Source organism: Rhea pennata, chromosome 5 (assembly GCF_028389875.1).
Source record: "Rhea pennata isolate bPtePen1 chromosome 5, bPtePen1.pri, whole genome shotgun sequence".
Lineage (NCBI taxonomy): Eukaryota > Metazoa > Chordata > Aves > Rheiformes > Rheidae > Rhea > Rhea pennata.
This window is the reverse complement of record NC_084667.1, coordinates 7,748,796-7,773,414: the sequence shown is the minus strand read 5'-3', so window position 1 is coordinate 7,773,414 and position 24,619 is coordinate 7,748,796. Positions and strand designations below refer to the sequence as shown.

The 24,619-nt window shown below is 36.9% G+C and overlaps 1 protein-coding gene across 8 annotated transcripts in view; it reads right to left on the bottom strand.

The window, feature by feature from the left end:
• Positions 1–11,495: 11,495 nt before the first annotated feature.
• STXBP6 (syntaxin binding protein 6) overlaps positions 11,496–24,619 on the bottom strand; it is a 118,144-nt gene continuing 105,020 nt past the window's right edge. For all 8 annotated transcript variants that reach the window (XM_062577478.1, XM_062577485.1, XM_062577486.1 and 5 more), the window contains 2 exons: positions 17,696–17,853; positions 11,496–14,660 (listed from right to left, as the gene is read on the bottom strand). In XM_062577478.1, coding sequence (XP_062433462.1) covers positions 14,637–14,660; positions 17,696–17,853 — 182 coding nt within the window. In that variant the 3' untranslated portion in view covers positions 11,496–14,636. The remainder of the gene's footprint in view (positions 14,661–17,695; positions 17,854–24,619) is intronic.

Here is a 24,619-nt window from a genome sequence, read left to right as displayed (position 1 = left end):
ATAACAAAGATAAGGCAGCAGCACACTCCAGCATTGAAAGTTTGAATGTGGCATTAACTTGGATGCAAGAAACTGCCCCAGAAAAACTGAATGAATGAACTGAATGAAGATACTGAAAGAGGAAAAATCAGATCTACAATGCAGATCAAAAAATAGCCATGAAAACTAATTTGAGATAAAATGGTTTCTATCTAAACAAATGCATTGTTTTCTGCAGAAAATGTCTACTTTTTTTCAAAATGAAAAAAAACAAATACTTTTATTTCAAAATTTGTTGCTATGGTGAGGCTTTAGGTATGGTGCTTTCTAGCCATGTTTTCCTCTGTTGATCAGATTTTAAAATTCACAACCCAACCTTGATTGAATTAAAAGTTAAAATATATGGCACTGTCTTCATTCGATGAAGACAAGCTGGCTGTTTGAGTGAGTCTTAAAGAGGAATTGTTTTGAAGAGTTATGTGCTTCGAACATCTGGAGCAAAATTCCCCGTCTAGTTCCCCCGTTCCTTCCCATAAGCATATTATTACACATTAGAGCAGCTTCACGGGGGCGCTTTTGCCTTACCAGATAATCTGCATGTGTGTGAGGGCTCCTGGATCAAGACGAAGCTATTGCAACTCTGTGTAGTCACCAAACGGCTGCACTTTATGTTTTCTGAAACAGAAGAATGATGCTTCACAACAGCACAACACCAGATGGTTTTTGGCTTCTAATTATAGAACAAAATGCAGCTGCTTGGCTGTGCTTTACCTGATGTGACAGCAGAAAGCCAGCCACCTAGTAAATACTGTGAAAGGGATGAGGGACAACTAAATGCAGGCCAGAAGGTATGATTGCCTCTGCTCCAAAAGGGTGCTGTGGTTGCTTCAGCCACAGGATGAGGATGATGCTATGGGATGAAGAACCCAGCAACCCAGCACACAGGAAACACTTTTTAGTTTGGTCAGTTAATTTAGTCGAATATATCTTCTGCAGCATACAAAAACACAGAAGCATTTCTAAAAAGCCAGTGGAACTATGCAAAGATGCTCATAGAAGGAACTGGTCTTTTAGTTCCAGTGCATTTATTTCTTGAAATTAGAGCTGAAATTCAAAGGTTTCTAGACACCAGACATGTCAGCTATTGCAGCGTACACATCAAGAGAGCAAAGAAGCAAGGATATTGTAATTTTCTGATCAATAAGGAAGTGATTGCCACTCTTAATTTTCCACACTGTTACCTGTAGTTACCTCCACCTGTGTTTTCTCACTTGCAACAAAATCCTCCCAGCCCCCTTCTGAGCACTCACATGCCTGTTTGAGGCTATCTACCTCTCTCCAATAGATACCAGTGCCCAAAGCACACGGTATTTGGCAGACACATGCAGCAGGACAAGCAATATGGCCATGATCGGTTCTTTCCTGGTATCACCAAGAGCTTTCTATTGAACTCACCCAACTTTAAAGGAATGGCAGATGTTCTCAAAGAAGAGAAGAGCCAGGAGAGAAGGAAGGAGAATTTGCCCATCTAAAGGACATCTTCCTTCTCTTGTGCATATTGTAGTGACCTTCCTGCCTTTTGAAAACTACAACTTTTAATATAGGACAGCAGAACAACAAAGAGATTACTCTCTCTTTTTTTTTTTTTTTTCCTTTAAAGCAATTTGGGGAGATAAAGCAGAGAAATGAGAGCTATGTTGAAGCTAGTTCTTATTCAGATTCACAGCACTGTGCTGAATGAGTGATATTGTTCCTTTGTAAGGACAGAGAAAAAATTATGGCAGGCATTATTCTTATTATAACACCACTTATTCTGTAATATACATCATCAACAACAACAATTGGCATGCGTGTAAAAACACCAGGCTCTAATACTGCCATTTAAATGAATTTAAGGAACCAGCATGCTCAGGTCTATACATCTTATGAAGAGCCAGCTCTAAGAGCCATGTCACTGTAAGCCAGCATCTAAGTCTCCATTTGAAATAGGATATGCTCAGAACAGCAGGTTTTTGACAGTTCTTTGTTCACAATTAGGTCTCAGCAAAGCTAAAAACTATTATGCTTCTCTGAGTCTAGATAGTGCATCAGCACAGAGCAGTTTCCGAGACCCAGATAGATCCAACCAGCTCCATTAATTTTCCTGGCTCCTCTAATTAAAATCTTTATCAAGATGATAAAAAAAATCCACCGATGGACACTTGAAATATTAGAATTGTCATATAAGAATAAATGTGGGAGAACTCTCAGAGTCAAAATAAAAATTGTCAGTACAAAAAGCACTAACATTCTGAAATCTTTAGAGGTCTGGGATACAGTCAGAATGTACTGTATGCAAGAAAATTGACAGCTTACCGACTTCTGTTTAAATTCTATTTTTTCACACTGTATAAATTTTACATTTTTTTCAATAATAGCAAGTCTAGCATATATTAATAAATGAAAGATAAATGAAAGATAACAGTGCTAAATTTATCTTGATCTGGCTTTGGCTATGCCAGATTTTTCTTGTATTTTCTGAGGGAAACAATTAAAAGCACTGCTCCTGTCTCCACTCTTGGTGGGGATTACATCAGCTACACTCAGCAAATCACAGTCCCAGGTGAGAACCTATCACTGCATCCCCCCCCTTTTTTTTTCTTTTTTTTTTTTCCATTAGAAGGGCCCCAGGTGTCCAACGTCCAAACATCATCACTGTTTTTTTTTTTTTTTTGATGCATACTGTGCAATACTGATACCAAAACACTTTCTAAAGGAAGGTACAAACACTCCTCCTCCAAGTCCCGTCTTTCTCAGTCCAACACACAGATCTAACACACTTCCAGGATATTTCTAGGGCACAAGTAACTAAACCACCTCCAAACATTTTTCCATTCCTCCTTCTAAATATGCACATTTCCATGGCATGTAAGAATTGGTTGACAACTGTCAAGTTAAATATCCCTATGTGAATTCTCATTTTGTTTTGTGGGATATCACGGAGCTCAATACTACACTTACCTCCAGTGTTCTTTCTGTGATGTTATTCAAGATCTGCCCTTTATTTATGTTATTTGGAAAGTGCCTTTAATGTCTTTTGCTCTTGGGATTTTTAACCCGTTTCACTTCCAAATTTTTGTTCCCTGAGTCATTTAGGGACTTTTCCCACTGAACTTTCTTCCAAAAGACAACACTAACTTTATTCTCCTCTTTTTCTACTTTCTCTAAGTCAGATGCCTTGTTTGCCAGAGGTCAGATCAAGTTCACCATAACTTTGCTCATGCTTCCTATTATGTATCTTTATTATTTCTAGCAACTGCATTTTTCAAAATTACTCAGACAAAATTTTTATGGCCAGGTATGTTTAACATCCATTTGTGCAAGTTTGTTTATTGTGTATGTATAGCAGCTTCCATAAATGCCATATATGTATCACTAAAGCTAGAGAAAACATGTAATGACCTAGATTTTGAACTGAAGAACACCCTTTGCACAGCAGTTTGGTCTGGCGTCCCAGTTGAAGGTCAAAGCTATCATTGCCCTAAACTGCTTTCTGCACGTTCTGATCAGGCTGTCAGGGATCCTGTACGTGCCCTTCGCTGCTGGACAGAAGTAGGACTTAACAGAAAGAAGATAATCAACAGCAGTTATGTACTGCAGCAGGATTAGAAGACATTATTTGTGAAGAATGTTTAGGAAAAAATACTTACACAATTCCCTTCTACCCTCACTGGTTACTTCAGTTTAAAGACCAACTAACAAAACACTGCAGTTCAGAAATACAGTAACTGAAAAGAGAAATTAAAATTTGACAGAGACACTGTTACACTTTTTCTTTTTTGTTTAGTAGTAATGAATGAACTGTTTTCTAATACTTCACACATTGCACTTAAAGAGTAGGATTAAATTTACTCAATTAGGCTTTATTTCAATTAAGCTTCATACCACTATAATAGGTGAACACAAATTATTTAATAGATGAAAACATCAATATCGTGGCCATGTTCTGAGAGTTAGGATTAACTAGCAAAAAGATACTCTTATGATTTTTCACTAGGGAGCACCTCTTCATATTCTACAAGAAACTACTGTAGCAGAGAGGAAAAAAGTTCTTGTCTAAGTTGCAGTGTTATCAGAGGAACTGGAGAAAAAAATCCCCAATATAGGGAAAAGACAGAGTATAAGCAGAATTGCATTATCAGTGATGAAATAAGGAATTCTATCTGTTACAAAACTACCACGAAATAAGAGGAAGTGATAACTCCAACTCGAAACGCTAGCTGGCAGGGTCATTAAAATTGGAACCTGCTTGAATTTCACTCTTTCTTTGCTACGAAAGGCTTTTACAGACACCCTAACAGTTTATACACTGAATATTGGACTCAAGGGAGAAATTGTGTTTTCAGAAGTGTAGAGCAGACAGTTTAATCCTTTAGAACAGTTACAGTGATATTTTGAAGATCAGGATAATTATCACTGACAGGACAGTGCAACTGTTTATCAATTTTAATTGCTTTAAGAAACAGCTGTAATGCATTAAGACAGACATTTATAAATTAGCATATACACTGATGAAAAAAAAAGATACTGCACCCTTATTGCTTTTGCTTTTTGACTTAGATGACTGGTAAGAACACTTCTCTCCCAGGGGTACTTGTACTTACGTGCTTGAATTCATGATGGAAAAAATGCTATGAAGGTGATTTGCACACTTTCTTCTTGTCTTTAAATTCCCATAGCCAGCTTTTCTGTGATCATAAATCAGTTTTAAGTATCAGGCTAAGAACCTCTACAACAATAATAAATTTCTCCAGGGAATCTGTACTGTTTTTGTAATTTATAATATTTAAGAGGTAAGTTAAATTGAAGTTTAATTTTTGTATCACTGCAAAAAGTCCCTCATGTAATATTGTAAGTTATCACAAAAATCTATGTGTTTTAGCAAAATAGTTTGTCAGACCCAAGGTAAAATTTAGCATTACAGATCACAACCAATTTTTTTTGGTTAGGCATACAATGAGCCTGCAATGAGCAAAAAATGCTCAATACCTGTAACGCACAGTCATTAAGACAGATTAACAACCAAAGTTTATCTTTTTTCTATAGTTTTAGAAAATTTGTAAGTGGGTTGACCAAACACATGAATTTGGTTGAAAAGGAACTCCTTTCGGACCCGAAAATATTAATTTCTTTGTTTCTGTCTAGAAATTTGTTTTTCGTAACACACAGCTTTGTGTCTCATTTGCTGTATGTTTTCATTCCAGTCTAACTACCTTCTCTGAAGATGCTTTCAATGCAATTAACAATTTCATTGATCACTAAAATTGGAGGACTGAATAATGAAAGTGTCTACCAGACTGTTATGAAGTCAGAAAACAATGCCAAAATCTTTTACTAGTTTCAAAATACCTATCACACATAGTTTTGCTGAAGTTTTATTTTTCTTCAACTGTCGTTGGAAGCCCAGAGAAGTATTTAGTGTCTCCTTTAGCTTGAAATGTAATAGAGTAAATTAATTTGGTGGTTAATAAATCTCACCTCAAGGGGAAAACTGGAACAGTAGACTCGTTTTTGCTTGAATTGTTAGAAAATGACTTCTTCATGCCAGTTTCCCCACCAAGGGAATAATTTTAAATAGCTCTTCCTTGAAACTGCCTTCCTAAAACATCGTTTTAGTCAACAAAATTAGCAGGACACTATCAACAGTATCTGCAGACCGATTCTGTTAGGCACTACTGATATTTTTTCAGAATCTTTTTGGCCGTTTCCTCAGCACCTTCAGACAAGATTTCTGTGTTTCCTGCTGCAGTGCTCCAGTATTTCCCCATTTCAGACATATTCTGGCACTTTGAAAATTTTTTCTGGCTTCTTCTTGGTGGCTGTTTGGTTTCTTGAAACCAGAAATGCTGTCACCATTAGTTTACAATTATGTATATGAGATAGAGAAGGAAAAAAAATGCCACTTTCAGCTTTATTATGCAGCACAATGGAAAGAAGACGGAATACGAAGGGGTTGTGGGAGTGTTGGAAAGTACTCAGATGCATGTAGAAAATTGATCAAATATGCCTTACACACAGAAATGCAGTAAAGTGGTTAAAAAACAAATCAAGCACATATTATAATAAATTAAAACATTTTAGAGAATTTACCTTAAAATAAATGGGACTGCTGAACATGAATGGCTACAGCAGAAGTAACAGTGAGATTAAGATACTCCTTTCTGAAGAGAGTTTAGAAATACCAGGAAGTGTATAAACGTCTGTTAAAGAGGAACAAAACTTCTGCTAATTTTCACAAATATATGCTTGACAGTGCCTATTACATTACAAACCAAAAAAACTTTGGGATAACAAATTAGTACCATGGAAAAAAGTAACAAAACACGTGCATTCTTTTTTTTCCTGTATACACCTAGAATGTCACTCAAAATGTCACTATAGCAGCAAGCTCTATGTTTTCAAGTCAAGAGGTTTGAATTCCTTCCTGGCTCCAGGATCCCATTGTATAAATACCAGACACGTCACCATTATTGCTCACACTAATCAGCACGACAGAATTTACAGGAACTGTACAACCCTGTATTTTCCTTCCAGCTTTTGCAAACAGACCAATTAATTCAGTAAGCTCCTTTGGGCTGTAGAAATGGTATCTCCTTACATTCTTCTCTCCTTTCAGTTCAGCAAAAGTTCTGCACAGAATATTGATCAAGTAATTCCTCAAAACCTTTGTGAGACAACCTTGAAAAATCCACACTAATATTTGGCTTACACTGACAAACAGTGCTTACAATTATGGTGACGGAAAAAAGAAAAGTAAATGCTTATCTTGATTGCATTCACAGTGATAATGTCTAAAAAGAATATACATAACCTGGCAAATCTGTTTTCTGCACTTACAGATTACATAGAAAATTTATTAAAATAGGTGACAACAAAGCTGAACCGAAAGGAAATTTAGAAAAAAGGAAAGGATTACAGCCTAAATTAATTACAATAACTAAACCGGCATGCAGCAAGTTACAGCATATAACTTCCATCATATTGAGTCAAACAAGCTTAAGCTACTATTTGAGCTATAAAAACTGATAATGTAGATTCTCTTAGATTTCCATATTTGTGAAATAAAACATGATTGCTTCAAACACATCAAAGGTTGAGTATCAACGGAAGTAGCTTATGCTAACTTGTTTTACTGGCTAACCCTGAACCTGGTTTGTCACCAGACACAACTGAGGAGCTCATTAAACCGTGTTACTTGAATTGCTTCTAAAAATGTGCTTATAACCCTTTGCTGATTATCAGCCATGGCCAGTAGGACGAAAGCTTTGTATCTGGTCAGTAAAAGTTGCGCCTGTGTTCAATTTGAACACATCTTTACATTTTTATTACTAGTAGTATAACTAGCAAGTATAACTCGCTATCCTGGACTGTCGCTACCCTGGTTGAGTTTCACTTTTTCTATGCATCAAAGTTTAAAGGGGGAAAAATAGTAGATGTGTTTCTGCTTCTAAGTTACACATGCGGCAGTAATACTCCATATTCTGCTATATACACTACATACTTTAGTATTCTACATAGAATTTTTTGACAAAGTGCAAAAATTGTCTAGGAAGCCTAGGATTATACAAACAAGTCTACATCCTTGACTTATCATCACCTCCCAGAAAGCTCTCTGGGAGAGATTCTCTCCATTTCTTCAATTAAAAAAAAAAAAAAAAAAAAAAAAAAAAAAGACCTAGGCAAGGACAGGAAGGAATTTGAAGAGTTTTAATTTCATTCGTCTAAGTTAAGAAAACAGCCCGTCAGGCTGCCTTAAATACTATTTATAATACAAATTGCTATAGTAAATATCAGAATATTGCAGAATGAGAATATTTCTAAAGCTCTCCTGTGATTTCCATTCTTTTCCTTGAATTGCACTCAGAAGGGCAGTTTAACGAAAGCACTGACCATGCAGTCTGTGAGACTCTGAAACAGAGATGCTTTTGTTCCCTGCACTAAACCACAGAATTTGAGAGCTCTGCGACATTTCTGTCCTCATGGCTGCTAAAGCCAGTGACAAAAAAGCACAGGGACACTGCACTCCCCTAAATACTTTAAACTGGGTTCTTTCCTCGAGTTTTGTTTGATACTATTGCTTTTAACCTGAAAACTGGCAGCGTCTTGTCGTGCTTGTAAAATAAAAATAGTAGTGATGAGACTTCTACTACCTCAGTTTATACCCGTATGAAGTAAAACTGATATTTCTTGTTACAGGAGGGTGAGCGATACGACATGGAAGGTAAATACCTTGCACTGTTAGTCTCAGCATAGATTTTGGTGGAAGACCTGTAGTAAAATAAGGAAGAAATACTTAAGAGTGGGGGTGTTTAGCACTATGAACTTCTCTGACTTACTAAATCCTGTGTTCCCACACCCTTTCTGAACAACCTTCACTACACTGCATCCCTGCGAAGAGTGCACTCACGCAGTACTTCACAGCACGTCTCCATCAACATCCTAGAAACGGTGACAAACTGCAGTCAAATCACACAACGGGAGCTGTTCAAAAAAATCCACGGGTTGGGGGAGCGGGCTAAAGGCCATACTTCCTCGGGGTCTTGGGAAGAGTGACAGCTTAGCTGCGGAGCCATCCCTTCGGATGCGGGTTGTGCAATCTCGATATTGAGTGTGAAAGACTACAGAAGTGGGAACTAGGAAAGATTAAGTCAGGGGTATCAAGAGAAGGTGTAAACACTCTTGCACGTTTACCGCGTCACACGGAGAGAGAAGGGAACCCTACGAAGCTCACATTTTCGTTAGTTAGCCATATCTAACAGCCAGTGATGCTCTCCCCCCGAAGGGATGCTAGGAATTATGAAGCTCCTCCTGGGAGATGAATGGTACCCGTCCCAGCCGCGTGTCTTACAGACGATCCCACGCGCACAGCTGTTATTTCGGTCGGGGCTGGCAGCTCTGCCGTTGCTCACGGTCTCGGTGAGGAATAGTACCTGTCGCGCGGCCCGCGAGCGCGACGACTTTGAACAGACCCGGCCGCGGCTCGTCTGAAACGCTGCAGAACCGCACGCGGGAGGACAACGGCAACGAAGAGCGAAGACAAAAGCACGGGTACTCATCTCGGTACGCACAGGTTTAGGACACCTCTGAGGAGGGAACGGCTCCAAACTCCAGGGGAGAATTCCGAGGGAAGGGAACCATCTGTTAGCAAAGCCAAATGCCTTTTACCAGAGCTCCAGCCGGGCCCGCGGCACCGGGAATCGTACAGCCATCACAGCGGTTAACAGACGTCGCGCTCAACAAAACCCAGCTTTGAAAAGAGACTTTCACTGCAGTTTTAATACTTTGCATGAGTAAATGGATGTTTTGGGGAAATCCTCATTTGCTGACCGTGCTAATCCATAGGGAGCTTTACTGCATCTCTACTTTCCAAAATAGTAAGAAGGCCTTACGCGTTGATTTGTCCAGAAAACACCACATTGATTAATTTTAGTTGCATGTGGAAAAGACTCCCATTTCAGTATAGTATGAAACATTTTCAAAATCCAGTTTATTTTTCTCATACTTACTATTTGATTCAAAAGAGAAAACTTACGAGAAGAGCACTCTTTCTCCTCACATCTTCAGTGCACAGAATTCCTACACAACACAGACTTGAGCTACGCACGCACTTTTAGCTCCTCTGCAAAACCTCTCTTTTAGCTATCATTCAGAGATCTGTGAAATCATTTAAAATATCAGTTAGAACTTGCTTAGACGCCACCTCTAACTTCTAAAGCCATCCAAATTTCCTAGCTAACACGACCCTTTCCAAGGGTACCCCTTCATTTCCAAGAATACTTGGCCTTAACATTGTAGATCCACCATACTACGCCTCCATGAAATGGTACCTTTGCACTCAGTTCGGAGTTGTTCAGTCTTTGTGAAAATAGGGCACTAAATCATGTTTTGTGCCCGTAATCCGTAGCCAAAGCTAGCTACTATCATATTAATCTTCAAAACAGCCGTCAAAATTTGCAAGACGGATTGCATGAGATAACAGCACACAAAAAGGAAACGATAGTCAAATTAAAAATAATACACTTCGATCATTTCAGATCGATGAGGCATAAAATGAAATTCCTGAGCTTATGTGCTGAGACAGATGCTGAGTTTTCAGAATCATTGGAAAAACTAGCATTTATAACAGCTCATGTCATTAGCCCAGTGGTAGCTGAACACTTCCATGAGACTAATCTGGACAAAATTTAAGGTGATTTAAACCTGTGTGGATGCAAGTCTTAACGACTGTTAGATGGGTCTATTGCTCAGCTCACTCCTTTTAAACAGTGCATCTCCTCACTGACACAGTAACGAGCAGCCGAAGGCGAGCAGCATCTTGGTTCAATTTTCTCAGTCAAATACTGTCCATTCAGGAGTGTGACAGGAGTAAGAGTCTCCAAAACACTCACACCAGTATACCTTTTACTTTTCTTAAAAAAATTCTATGTATGGAAACATTAAAAATACATGCTTGAGCCTGGTCCATGACTCAGAAATAACAAAACTTGCTTTATCGTAAATTATACACAGTAGCAGAACAGGATTTCATTAAGCTGATGATCTTTTGTGAAAATCAGAGCCAGACAAAATATCAATATGATAAATTAGATTTTAAAAAAGCACAGAAAATGAACTAGACATTTTCTTTTTCCATTCTTATAGAAGTACCATAAGGATGGAAAAAAAAGCTTTATATTAGGCAAATAAACATACCCTTGTTATGTACTATCCAGTTATACCAAAATGCTGTTCTAATCAAGCACTGAGTATTCTTTTTTTTTTTTTTTTTTTTTTTTTGGTGTGTGTGTGTGTGTGTTAAATAGAAGCTTTATATAGTTTTGGAATTAGGTATGTATTCAACATCAGATTAATAACATGCATTTTAGCAAAATCTGCAAAATAACTAAAATAATGTAATCATTTCACAATATTTGTCAACATGGTACTTTTCAGATGAGGATCTTAGGGACAGAATTTAAGTCTGAAAATAGAGATGCAGGATTAGTTCTCAGATTTTTGTTCATCTTGATCAATACGATTCTTCCATATGTGGCCTTATTTAAATCTATGAAATTGCCTCTCTGTGTGTAAAATATAATAATTCAGCCTTTAAAGTTTGATTCCTATAAGTCAGTTAGGTTGTGTTCTTCTTGACAAAAATTTATCAATAAAATTAGATGACCAGTAGAAAACAGTAATTAGAGAATAAGCATTTTGTAGCAAATCGAAAGCAAATTAAAACAGAATTCTCCGAACAGCACAGCCTTTAGGAAGGAAGACAACTTAAACCTGTATTAACCAATGTTCAAAATCTGCTTTCATGGGAAATCCTTCAAAGTAGTTCCTAATTTTTCTTTCTTAAATATTGCACTGCATTCTTTCTAGAGGAAAATTTCATCGTTCCAGGGGAAACTAAATTTTATTCAATTCTCCTATGAAGTGAAATAGAAAAATGTTATTGACAACCCCTTTATATTTTGAAAATAATCCAAGGACAGTTTTCTTTATTTCACAGTTAAAGTATTTAATGACAAAAGCAAGGTTTCCAGTAAGACTCAACAGAGCAGGTCCTACTTTTTTTTTTCCCCGGAATGGCACAAAATTATTTCTACATCTTTGAGAACTTCTGAGGAATTTGTTACAACAGATATCAGCAAGTATTACAATTCTGGCATATAATAGCAAAACCTACCTACCTTTAAGATCACTTCTTAGAGAACACGTTTGTTAATATTTCACATAATGCACAACTTTTGCTAGATACAAAAGTAGCCTTTTAAGACAGATTTTGCAGTACAGTAGTCTCAAGTCTAACAATGCTTTTTCTTATTCTTCACAGAACTTTAAAAAGATAAGGAAACTATTGATCTTGTTACAATTTACAAATACATTCTTTAATATGAAACATTAACCTGAATTATATATATGTATGATATGTACATGGATAGCTCATAATACTATGTTGTATACACTACAAGCTAAGTTCCCAGGAGGAAATTGCAATGCTCTAAGATTTACCTTTGGATAGATGTTAGCACACACCTTCAAAATTTTTCTAGAAAACACCATATCTTGTGTAGTTTAATGAACAGCAAGAACAGAATAAAAACACAAGTAAACTCTTTTTTTCTTCATCCATATCACTAGTTTACTCAAAAATCCCGTAGCAATTGGCTTCTGATGGCTGAAAAAAAGTCCTGAGCTATGATATGTAATACATTAAACTCCAACAGGAAGATATACAAAACCAATGTGGCAGAACTGTCGCTGGGACTAACGCAACGTTTCAGAGCAGTTCAGTCCACAAAGGCTCTGGAACTCAGCAGTGCAACTGTGAACTGGACCTGTCCAGCCGACAGTAAAACATGTAAACACCCGAAAATCTACGCCTTTTTTATCTGAATTTACACAATTGACTCCATTCAGCTTTACCCGATCTGGAGTTTAGATATTTCTTCTAAAGTATTGACAAGCTTAGAGGACCAGCTAGATGGCAGCAGCTCAAAGCCTGCTCCATCTTTCTCTCAACAGAAACATTTAGGTTAGGTTAGCAGCAAAATCACCTACAATATAGCTAAAAACTACTTAGAGTAGAAAAGTCAATGACAGAAGACAGCTGTGTGGTCAGAAATGCACCTGACTGAACTCTAACACAGTTATTAAAAAGTCTAACATTTTGTCTCTAGCATCTCTAGCAGAAATTTGATTTCTAACAAGAGACTATTTTACTTGTTAATTTGCAGAAATATCCACATTCATTACAGTGGTTCTCAGATAGCTACTGACATTTCCAGAACAAGCAGTAATTGCAAGAAGCTCAACTAAGTGTTCAGAACTCCTGTCTTAAACGATACTGCTCCCACCTGCAACATGTAGCTGGCCAAACTCCTTTTTAGTTGTCAGTACAGGTTGCAATAATTGTTAGAAGTGACCCTAAAATGACTGTTGGGTATGACATAGAGGACAAATCTGCTCTTTCTCTCAATCCCAGTGTGAAATTAGAAGAAAGCTTGATACAAAACAGTTTAAGATACAGGAAAAAAAAAAGATGTAAAATTGGAATGCACCACTTTGAAGCAGTTGATGTATTTAGCTTGATTGTTCTCCTAAAGCCAAACATCTTCTTACAATATGGATATTTCCAAGAGAGATTTTCAATTACTTCAGCCTGCAGTAAACTAAAATATTCTCAGTTACTACGAAAGCTTTCATCTCTATTCCAAGCACTGCTCTGAGGATCTTAGACTGTTTAAAGTGTCATTAATAATGCAAAAATCTTATTCTACAATGAAAATGAAAACTGCAGTACATTCAGATAATGCCAGCTCTCTGGCTCTTCGGTTAGATGAGGACAGAAAATTCTGAAGTGCACTGACTTTAAAGAGCACACATATTTGAAAAACGAAGGCTGAAATTTCTGCCAGAGGTTCTGTTATAGCTTACTGTTTGAAAAAAAGAAAAATAAAGTGTGACATCTCCTTATTTTCTTTTTATTTTAATTCTAGAAGTAAATAAGAATATTTTAATAAATGTTAAGAATACAGCTGTCATGGAAGAGCAACCAACTTATTTTTGTAAGAGAAACATCAGCAGGCAGGCACTCTTCCAGTGGTAATGTTTATTGAAAACTAAGACCCAAACTATAAGTTATGATTCTAATGTACTAAGACATGCTTTTTTAAGCCTCTATTTTAAAAATCAGTGGACTAGCTAACACAGATGTCAACTCATTTTAACCAGGTAAATTCCTGAATTCCCCCCGCCCCCAAAGTCTTAGTGTAGAATTTATGCAAAACAGGTGACTCAAAATGGTGCATTTTAATTTGTATGGGCCTTTAAGTAGAGAATCACAGGTAAAAAGAAAATGATTTTTTTTTTAACCAGACTGCTAAATTCTAGATTGAGTTCGAGGCACAATTATGTGCAAGCAGATGTAAAAATCACATTTTTCTCAGAACTCTGAGACCTTAAGCATACATTCTCCAGGTTTCATTGTACAATTCAAATATCCACCCGGAAGATAAAATATAAATATTCAAAATGCAGCACAGTAACAGATTCCCCTGTGTAATTCAGATATCCATTTCCGAACGCTGGTAATGGCACATGCAAAATTCCTACGCTAGGAAGAGGAAATACGTTTTTCTGTCTCCCGTAACAAACAGGTCTGTTCTCCACTCTAGTTATGACCTCAGGTGTTTAATTCCAACATTCACATTCTGCTAATGCTACAGAAACTGAAAGTAGAATAACCTTTCTTTGGATTTTATTTCCACGTACATCTCACAGCCAGTTAAATATTTCCCTGTACAGTATCAGGAAAGAGTACAGGGGAAGATTATTCCTACTTTAATACTGACCAGCCTATCACTTGGTCCACTCTCCCTGTTTAACTCCTGTGATACCTGAAGTACAGGTTGGAAGTACTACTGCAGGGCTTGTGTAGCAATCCTACAAAAATAACAAAAAATAAATCAAACAGGTAAAAAATACAGTATGTTTTCTGGCACAGAAACTGAAAGAACTTATCTCCACTGAACTGGAAGGCAAAAGCTCATGAAAGTTTGGATTCTCCTGTAAAAATTGCTGAACCTAGCTTTTCAGTTCCTCTCGGGAAGATTTTGACTTTGGGCAGCATCTCAACATTTGTGCTTCATGGCAAGCTGAAAAAGAAAAAAAGAATTAAAAATGTATCACATGTAACTAGAGCTAAGCCAAGCTAATATGTCTAGTCTGGACCATAAGAGTTTTGTTAAACAAATTTTCTAAGAGACGCTTGAAATCCGGAACTTCTTTTAATATAAATACGCGAAGCATTTCCCTTTGCTACGATAGACATGCAAAGTCTCCCTTTGCTAGATGACAATATATACTGAAAGCAATAATAAATATTGAAAGTATCTGAATTATAGTTATTGGCAATAACTAACACAAAAAGTGTGGTTTTTTTTCTCATCTCATTTTCCCCATCTTTATTTTTTTTCCTATTATTTATACTGCAGCCTTTTATCAAGGTCCAGGCCCCAATTTCTTTCTTTCACTAACTTTTACCATCCAAAATAGCCCTACTGCAGCAAATGAGAACTGCCTACTTTAAGGAAGCCTCAGGCAGGAATACTAAGAATAGCAAAAACAGTGCCAGAAATCATACATTCTCACTACTAATTAGAATAATACTAATTAATCAGTCCTCAAAACGATCATATTTCTTAGTTTAGCATCCATTAGCACTGTGACAAATAGATGAATATGACTGAACTATATCTAGTGCTTGTTATCAGTAAGATAGAAATAAATGAAAAACTGTGATACAACTGCAGCCCTTTATCTGACATATGCTCTGACCCGTTCTCCAGGTGAGGAGGTTTTTGGACTTGATGTAGCAAAATTAATATTATGACATTTAAAATTATTTACTGACACCACTATTTTTTTTTTGTTGCAAAAGCATGTCTGAAATTTTATTCAATAGCCATCTTGAAAGTAAACTTTCTGAGTTAATTACACACCGGAATTCAGCTTTGCTTTGCCACAGTCAAGCCACAGTCTCTTTTTTCAAACACAAAAAATTCCCAGGCAGTTCTGTTATAGGGCGATCAGGAACAACATTTTAACACCTACACTACTTTAAGTTCTAATGAGATAATCTCCCTTGAATTTTGGGGTATCCATCCAGTGACACAGGGTATATGAATTTGCAGGAGAGAAAACACAATCATTTTCACATCAGCTGTAGATCAGATCAAGGTAAGAGAGTCTTAAACTTGATGCCAATCAGAGTAAAATGATTCTAATATACTTCTGGGGGGTGGGGTGAAATTTAATACAAAATGCATGTATTTCGAAGAGAAAGACAGTTACAATTGAATTTTACATGAAAATTGCAGAATATGAGACTTACAAGGAAAAACTATGCACTCGTACAGGTACAACTAGGCTGAGATAGGGTTGCATAAACCTGCTCATGGGATTAGCGGCCAGAACAGAAATCAAATTGACCATTTGACAGATTTTTTCTTGGCTTTTCAAGTAGCTGAGTATGCACACATGTGGTGGGAACAGCACACACTTGCTTTCATTTTAGGAAATCCTATATTGCACTAGGAATTGAAAGGAAAAATAGCAGTAAGAGTGGTTCCTGTTAAGATAATATATATATAATTGTCACTTTCTCTCCTACATTTCCACTGCAACAGAAATGCAGCAAGTGAAGCAGCGCAGCCGAGGCCTGACTAGCTGTAAGACCATATCTAGCACTACTTTCCTCTGTAGCAGGATGATGAGTTTATTTTAAAGTCAATTGAGTCAAGATAATAAACTCCACTAACTTACAAATGAATCATAAACTAATTTTGAATTTCTAAACCTGTCAGGAACCCACACACACCTCTTGCTCATACTTGCCCTTAAAACATTGTTGGAAAAGCTTAGAACGCAAGCAGACCAGACTATACAGACTTTTCTATACACGTCATTACAAATTTTGCATGTCTGAAATAAAACTGCGTTTAATTTTGACAAATAATCTGATGAAGTACTGTCAGAGATAAAAAGATGTAGAGTCATGCAATATCACACAACATGTATCGCCTTCACACAAAATATTTAACACACTAAATGCCCAGCAAACAAGAAGAGATTCAATTATAATTAATATAAAAAGAAACCCACAAAATAGATTTGACAGAAAATAGAACAGAATAGAATACAGCATATTCACTGCAATCTTAATCACACTTCAAAATATCGAGGAATGTAAGTTATTCTTATTTCCAAAATTATGCCACAATTAAGCCCTCATTTACTAACAGAGTACTCCATCAGTTTGAGTCAAGCTTCAAACCCTCAAGTTTCAGGATATGAATGCAATAAAATAAAGAGCAATAAAACCACAGTAAAAGTGAGGTGAAAAGCAGACTGTCAGGAATTTTTACTACTAGTATAACCAAGTGTTTTCTTTAAATACACAGAAGTATGTTTGTCAACTTAATATGAAATAAAATTGGCCTCTCAATCTGCTGCTCTGTCTGAATATTCCAGATTATTCTTTTTTCCCTACCTCTTCTAGCACTGATTTCAAGGAGGCATCCAACATTTGACTGCAGACACCTCTGAAGCCTCTATAAAATGCTCCTTGCCCTCAGCTCCATTGGTACTTTTTGCCCACACTAATATTCTAAAATAACCTCTTAAATGCATCTTGTGCTTCTGATTGGCACAGGTAGGGTTATACACACCTCGGCTACCTGAAGCTCGAAGTAGATGGCCAGATTACACAAATGGATCAAAGACCGACAGATTAAGCAATCTGCACTCTGAAGTGGTTGCTCTCTATTTTGTATGGGTTGTGTTATAACATTCAAGCTTTTCAGTCACAGAGCAACCTCACTCGGAGTGCTAAGTGGCTATTCCTTAAATCAGAATGAAAATATATTCTTTCAAATTTCAGTGTTAAACTGAAGCATGAAAAAAGTCATTCTTATTAAGGAACAGCATTCCAGAATAGTAGCCTGGTTTTGTAATCCTCCGCACCGTCCACTTCATCACCAGACAACAGAATCACAAAATTGGGTCTTACTGCTGTGTTTGTGTGTATATATACACACCTATACCTATTTTTTTCATCTCAACAGCAAAACACTACCTGAGGTTATCAACTGCTACTGCCCACCGAGAGCCTCGGGCCACCAAACCTTACCTTGTGTGCAGTTTCTGCAAACTGCTGAGCGCTGTTCTTCAGCTCCTCCGTCTTTTCTTCGGCTCGACCTAACCGCTCGCCGCGCTCGTTCAAAGCCTGGCTCGCCTTCTGCACCGCGCTCGTCACGCTGTCTGCTGCCGAGTGCAGTATGCTGTTACCTGCAACGTCAAGGGAGACTGCTAGCACCACCAAATAAACACGTTACCCTTCGCATTAAAATCATTTCCATTTATAATGTTCTAAAGTTAATGAGTTATCTAACAGTCTGGTTACATTTCGGGTAACGGAGCGAGCTACTGTTTTCTCTCTCAATATTACTAGCAGGTTATAAACAAGGATCATATTGCAACAGAATAGGAAATATAAAGGAGCACTGGAAATACTGTATTAGCACAAAGCCTTTTTATGAAGTATTATAAAAAACAAATCATGTTTTAAATGAATTATGCTGGTAAACTAGTTCAACACATGAAGCCTAACTGAGCACTACTGCAAATCTTCCTTTATGACTTGAAATCTGTTGTTCTTGCAGCGTATAAAGACAAACGAAAATACTCATAGAACTACTGCTTTTACAGTTAATCTAAGAAGGTATTTCTTTTTCGTATTATCAGGTTAAAAAAAAAAATCCCGAACATTAATTTGAATGGTTGTTTTGCTACTAGTTCCATAATGAAAAACAGGAACAAAAGACCCATTCAGACTGGTTTTACAGATGAAACTTCTTTCCTTGGAAACAGCAAACAAATAACGAAGAATGAAACTAAGGGAGCTGCAAGTAGCCTGTGGAACCAAGCCACGACAGCAGGAGCGTGTGCTGTTACATGCGTGTGTGAACTCAAGATAAAGAAAAATACCTACTAATTTTATTCAGCGAAAACACAAGTAGTAACAAGCTACGGAAGCGGGTAGTAGGGTAGGGACCCAACAACCCACATATATTAACTCCCACAGAATGAGTCAATATAAGATATACCAAGCAAAGACTACTTGATTTCATTAACACCACAGTGATACACCTTTCATATTAGTAGGATGTATAGGATGTGGGACATGTGCAGGATTTTATTGTTGCATGGAAGAGGACTGCATTTAGAAAAGAAAAATAACAATTTGCGTTACTGCTGCGGAGATGAGTATCTAAGAACACTGCAAGCTGGAAATGGCTGAGGCAGGAATGAAACCTCATCTCAAGTGGTCTCTCTCAGGCCACTGGGGAGTCTGATAATAAAATCAAATACCTTTTAATACTGCACACTTTCTTACTTGCACCTCAGTTAATCATTATTTTGCTCATAATTATCTTATTTAAAGGTAGTTCCACTGATTTTTCTTGGGAGCTTATTTTGGCTTTTGTTCAGGTGGCTTCTCCTATAAACACATGTACTGGGCAATACTTCGCAGGAAATAGTTTCCTTTTTTCTAATGGTGTGATCAACAGGCTTTAACCTTTTGTATTTTTCTGTGCTAGTTTTCTAGGACGAGATTTTTAAGAGCTTCATCACTAGATTAACTGTGTTGTTGCTTTTCCAGGATGACAAAATTCCACTGAACTCAAGAGAAGCAGAGTGTTTGGAGAGCTTTATAAAACGCCTCATCTTCCAAGTTTTAAAATGTGTTGGGGAACAGAAGTTACGACAGATTGCTGACCTTGTGTCAGCTTCAATAGAAAAAAGCAGACTGAAGGTATTCTTAAGAATCTGTAGCCAGAGAGTTATACTTATATTCTCTACATAAGTATTTTCAGAGAAGAACAGACTTTAAGCTTGGCACAATGATAGTAATTATTTTACTTTTTTAGCTAATAATCTTATATTCTCCCCAGGTATGCTCTGCTATATTTTTCTACAGACAGTGTCTGGCAAAAGCTCCTATTCTGAGACTGTTTTGGAGAAAAACTTAAAATATTTTTTTCCACTGGAATTATATTTTGTTCTATTTGTGCTGACATTTAAAAAAAGACCCCAAACGAACTTGTTAGGTAGAAACGATGCATGACATCAGAGCCTCCTCTTCCCTTCTGCCGCTTTAGAACATTTGATTTAACCACCAGCAGTGACAGTATTAGCTTTTCATTGACAGCTGCTGCTATCATAGATTTAAAACTTTACATGTGACAAACTTTTGTGACATATATATTTAGGGACTTAAGCTTTTCTGTTCATCAGAACAGTTCTCAAACTTTCTAGACCTAAGTTCTCATGGTCCACTATGAACGTTTAATATCAAACTTAGAACTTTAGCAAATACAGCAGCACTTGCTCAAAACAGAATTGGAACTCAAAGCGTAGAGATTGTCATAAGCAGCCTACATTTTAAAAATGTCAAAATAGCCATGTCAGTAAATTCAAGAAAATCCCTCTTAATCTACAGGCAACACAAATCAACGTTTCAGTAATCTACTGAATTCTATCTGTGTTTGTAAAGCTTGTGTAGATCGTTTCTGATATAGCTATGCCTAGTCATTATATTAGTATTCCGGCAAGTGTTTGTGCAGCCACTTCTACTAGATGTTTTGGAGATTTATTTTCATTTCCATAAAAATTTTGCAGGAAGAATGTCACATGATATTTTCAAGCTGTTCTTCAGAAGGTAACTATGATTCAAAATCTCCAAAGCTATTTCCATGACAGAATAATAATACTGCCTGAACTACACCCACTCAGCTGTTAACCTTTCCTGGAGCCTGGGAAGACTTTTCCATCTTTGCTTTTTCTATTTTTTATTGAAAGGTAGTATGGCTGATAGCTACTCATTTTAGACTGCAGACACATGACAACCACCTTTAATTTTCCCTTTCTGGCTCTATAAAGAGTCTGAGGGATTTGAGGACTTCTCATCTCTTAGGTTCAGCAACTGAGGATCTCAAAAAGCGACCTCTCAGAAAAGAGACCTCGTAACAACTGCAAGATGAGACAAACATTACCCCAAAAGGGGGTACGGATCAGCTAACGTTCGCAACCAAGATGCTCTCAGCAGGAGGGCGCTTGCATCGTTCCCAAGACGCTCACCTCCGAGGGCCTCCGTTCTCAGATCTGGCATGCCTAGAGACATGGTGCAGAACATTCACATACATGTTCTGCTTTTTTTTCTTCTTTTTAAATATGTATATGGAGATGCCTCTTGTTTCCGAGGCAGGTGTATCTATCTATATCTGTAGCTCTGTAGAACAGATCCCAGCAGTTGGAAGTACAGACTTTTCTCTTTCAAATAAAGAAGAAAGGAAAATAGTTTACAAAATTCTGTTCATTTATGGCATAGTTTTTTCAAGTCTCTATTAAGGGCAAGGACACAGCTTTTTTTTCTGTCCAATAGTATTTGCTGATTCACTAAGTGGACCAAACACTGCCAGATTAACATGGGGGAAGTATGTATTTATATTTAGTTCAGCTTGACACATTATGTTGATCTTAATGCTATTATCAGCAAAAAATGTACGTTTAGGTCAATTTGAGTCTGAAATAAAACAAATTAAGACAGATGGTGAGCTTAGTTCAGTGTCTTTCATCAGTTTAATTTTGTGATATATAGAGAACATACTAATAATTTATTTCCAATAAAATTACCCAAGCAAGAGGCTTAATAATTAGTTGCTATTACAGCTTTTTCTATAACATTTTTGCCCTATTATCTGAAGTTGTCTGCCCAGAGCAAACTAACATTCACATTTCCAAATCAATCAACAGTCACACAGTTTGGTAATCCAATCTGCTTAGCAGCAGCCAGAACTATTTTGAATTTGTTGCAGTGAATTATAAACTATTGGAATTAAACTTCTCTTTTCCCTTAGAAAATTTGATTATTGATCTGTATAATAATGCGCAATATATCAGAATCCAAAGGAGCAAAAATAGTAGAAGAGCAACAGCCTTTGAGTGAGTGCTTTTTGCTGGTGATCCGAAAGCTTTCCTTGATAATGGACAGCAAAATTGGAATAATAATGCTTTGCAGAAAGCTCCCGTCAGAGTCATTTTTAACTTTTTGGTTCTTATGATCACAGGCTACATGAGTGGGTCTTGCAGCCCAAGAATCAGATCATACTGCTGTAGGCCATTTACCATGCACAAGATGAAAGTACGTTCTTACCACACCATTCACAGAACCAGAAAAATATACAGATACTGTCATAAATCAGCATGGGAACAAGCCTACTAGATAAAGAAACTAACTGATCTCCAGGGAGATAATTGCTGCTTGTTTGAATGATCTGTTTTAACACATATTCATAAAAGGTTCATCACATTCTCTATTAGCCATGTCAAAAATACTTCAGTTCAACCCAGGGCTTTATCTGTACATCAGTGGTAAGACTTTATAGTGACTGCTTTGCAAACACAGGCATTTAATTTTTAATTGTGTATACATTAACATAGCATTTAGCAACTCCCTGCTGGTCTGAAAAGTAAATGAATGTAATTAGCTATGAAAGTTAACGAGTTCTGTTTATCACATTAAAAAAAAATTTTTTTAAAGGAGATATTTACAGCTCCCCTTGAACTGCATAAAACTGGACGTGTGTCATCGAATAAAACAAGGTTAAAAGCATAACGATAATCAGTTGAATTTCATTAACAAGACCATCTATCTATACTTTTAAAACAGCACTATACACACACACACACATATATATACACACACACCCCTCAGCAAATGTATTCTACATGCCTACACATACTGTTCACATTTAGATATACTAGTGTCACTAAAGTTTAATATATGTTTGAAAACAGGGACCATGAAGAATGCCTTTTTTTCTTGACTATCTTTGCGCTTTGTTCAGTGCCCAGTACCAAATGTACTGCACAATTAAAATATCAATAAAAAACTCTAGCGAGAAGGTGTAGAACTATTAAGAATGAACATTTCCTTGTGAAGAGGGAAGCATCATAGAGGTGCTTTTTAAAGTGAAAAAATGTTCTGAAAAAGGGAAGACACTTTATAATACAGCATTATTTCTCTTCCTAAGTCACTTCAAAACATTTACTGTAAAACAGTTTAAGATGACAATAGTGCAGGCAGTTTTCCACCCGCCTTATTTTCAACCCATCAAATCTGTTTTCTCAGCTCTGCTATAATGATGCTACAGGAGACAGTGATGAGTGTCTTGCTGAAGTCAAGGAAAATAATAACTACTGCTCTCCCTTTGCTCGCTGAGCCAGTCACTCCATCCTAGAAGGCAAATCAAGTTGGTTTGGCACGATTTGCCTTCGGTAAACCTGGGCTGCCTACAGTCCTTGTCCTCTATGCATCTAGAAAACGACCTCCACAAGGATTTGATTCACAGCCTTCCTGGAGGAAGAGGACAGTCGGCTGACTGTCCTGCTGTTCCCCGGATTTTTTTTTTTTTTTTTTTTTTTTTTAAGAGGGGAGTGAAATTTAACCTTTTTTCCAGTCCTCACTGATCCCCCACCAGTCACCACGACCTTACAAAGGCAACAGAGAAACACTGCAACGCCACTGACCAGCTCCCTCAGCACCATCAAAACTGGTCCTACGGCTAACTTCTGACAGGTATACCATTGGTTTTACCACCACAAACATCTATTCAACAATCTCTATTAAGAGCTCAGTAAAGCAAAATACAAAGAACTCTTCTTCTTAACAGATTTTATCCAAGTACAGATTAATTTTGTAATTAAAACTTGATTAGATATTTAATTAATTTGAATGATTAATTAATCAGAATTTCATTAAACAAGGAAAAAATGTAATTCAAGATAACCTGCAATTAAAGTTTTTAGGACAGAATTATTACCTGGTTCAAGTCATTATTAAATACTGGAGCATCTCGATGCATGCAAACAGAATTCAAATCCACACATTATCCTACACATAATATGGCTTTTAATATTGGATCTAGTCTTAATTGTCAACCTCAAACACCAGTTTTTAAATTCCAGGTTTGATAAAAATTACTGTTGTCATATGTTTGTCTCAAATAGGTTGCCTTTTTATTTATTTCTATATGCATATCCCCCCCCCCCCACATATATATATTTCCTTGATACTAAAATTGATTTACCATTTCCTCAAAATCTACAAGTGTGGAACTCTTTCCAGTTACGTTTTCTACCTAATGTCCCTTTGTCAGTGAAGGGCTGCTAGTTCCGCATTCCAGTTTCTGCTAGTTTAGAATAGAGGTAATTCTTTCAAGTAGCTAGAAATCAAGGGAAAGGAGTCCTCCAGTGCGGGCTAGTGCATGGGCATTTGTGAATGACTGTGCTCATTCGAGCTATATATTTCCATCACCAGCAGCATCTGCAGACCTTGGATGTAACTGAGCACCACATTCATATGTCCATATTATTATTTAATGATTTACTTTCACTTTAATTAATCTATCTGTAGACGGAAGTCAGACAGAAGGCAGCTGCTTGATCTTCTTTAGATAACTTTGCTTTAGCTTGTGGAACATTCCTTCTAGAATTTGCAATTTTTTGTTCCCTCACTGCCTACAGGTATCAGAAATTGATAATTTTGTTAGGTGAATAATGAATTAAGGAGATTGTTGCTATCGAAGATAAAACAGTAGGCTAAGCAGAGTTTGGTCTGATCTGGTTTAGTGTTCCTTTTTATATAAAAATTCCTTTTTATGTTATTTAACAAATATCGAAGGAATTTAAAAAAATTGCAAGAATCAGCAGATGCCTTTAGAAAGAGCGGAATGGGGAATAGAATGGGGAATAGAATGGGGAATTATATAGGTGCACATGTAAACGTACATATACACATACACACACATGTAGAGGGCTATGCCCAGGTAAGCAGAAATAGCAAACAGCCAAGGTATTTATTTATATTTTGTCAAATGTAAACAAAAGTAAACGTGGAAAGAAAGCCTTTGATGCTGCATCTTATCAGTGCTCTGGCAACACAGAGGGAATGCAAAGTATTACAGAGATCCATCAACTTTCCAAAGGGAAA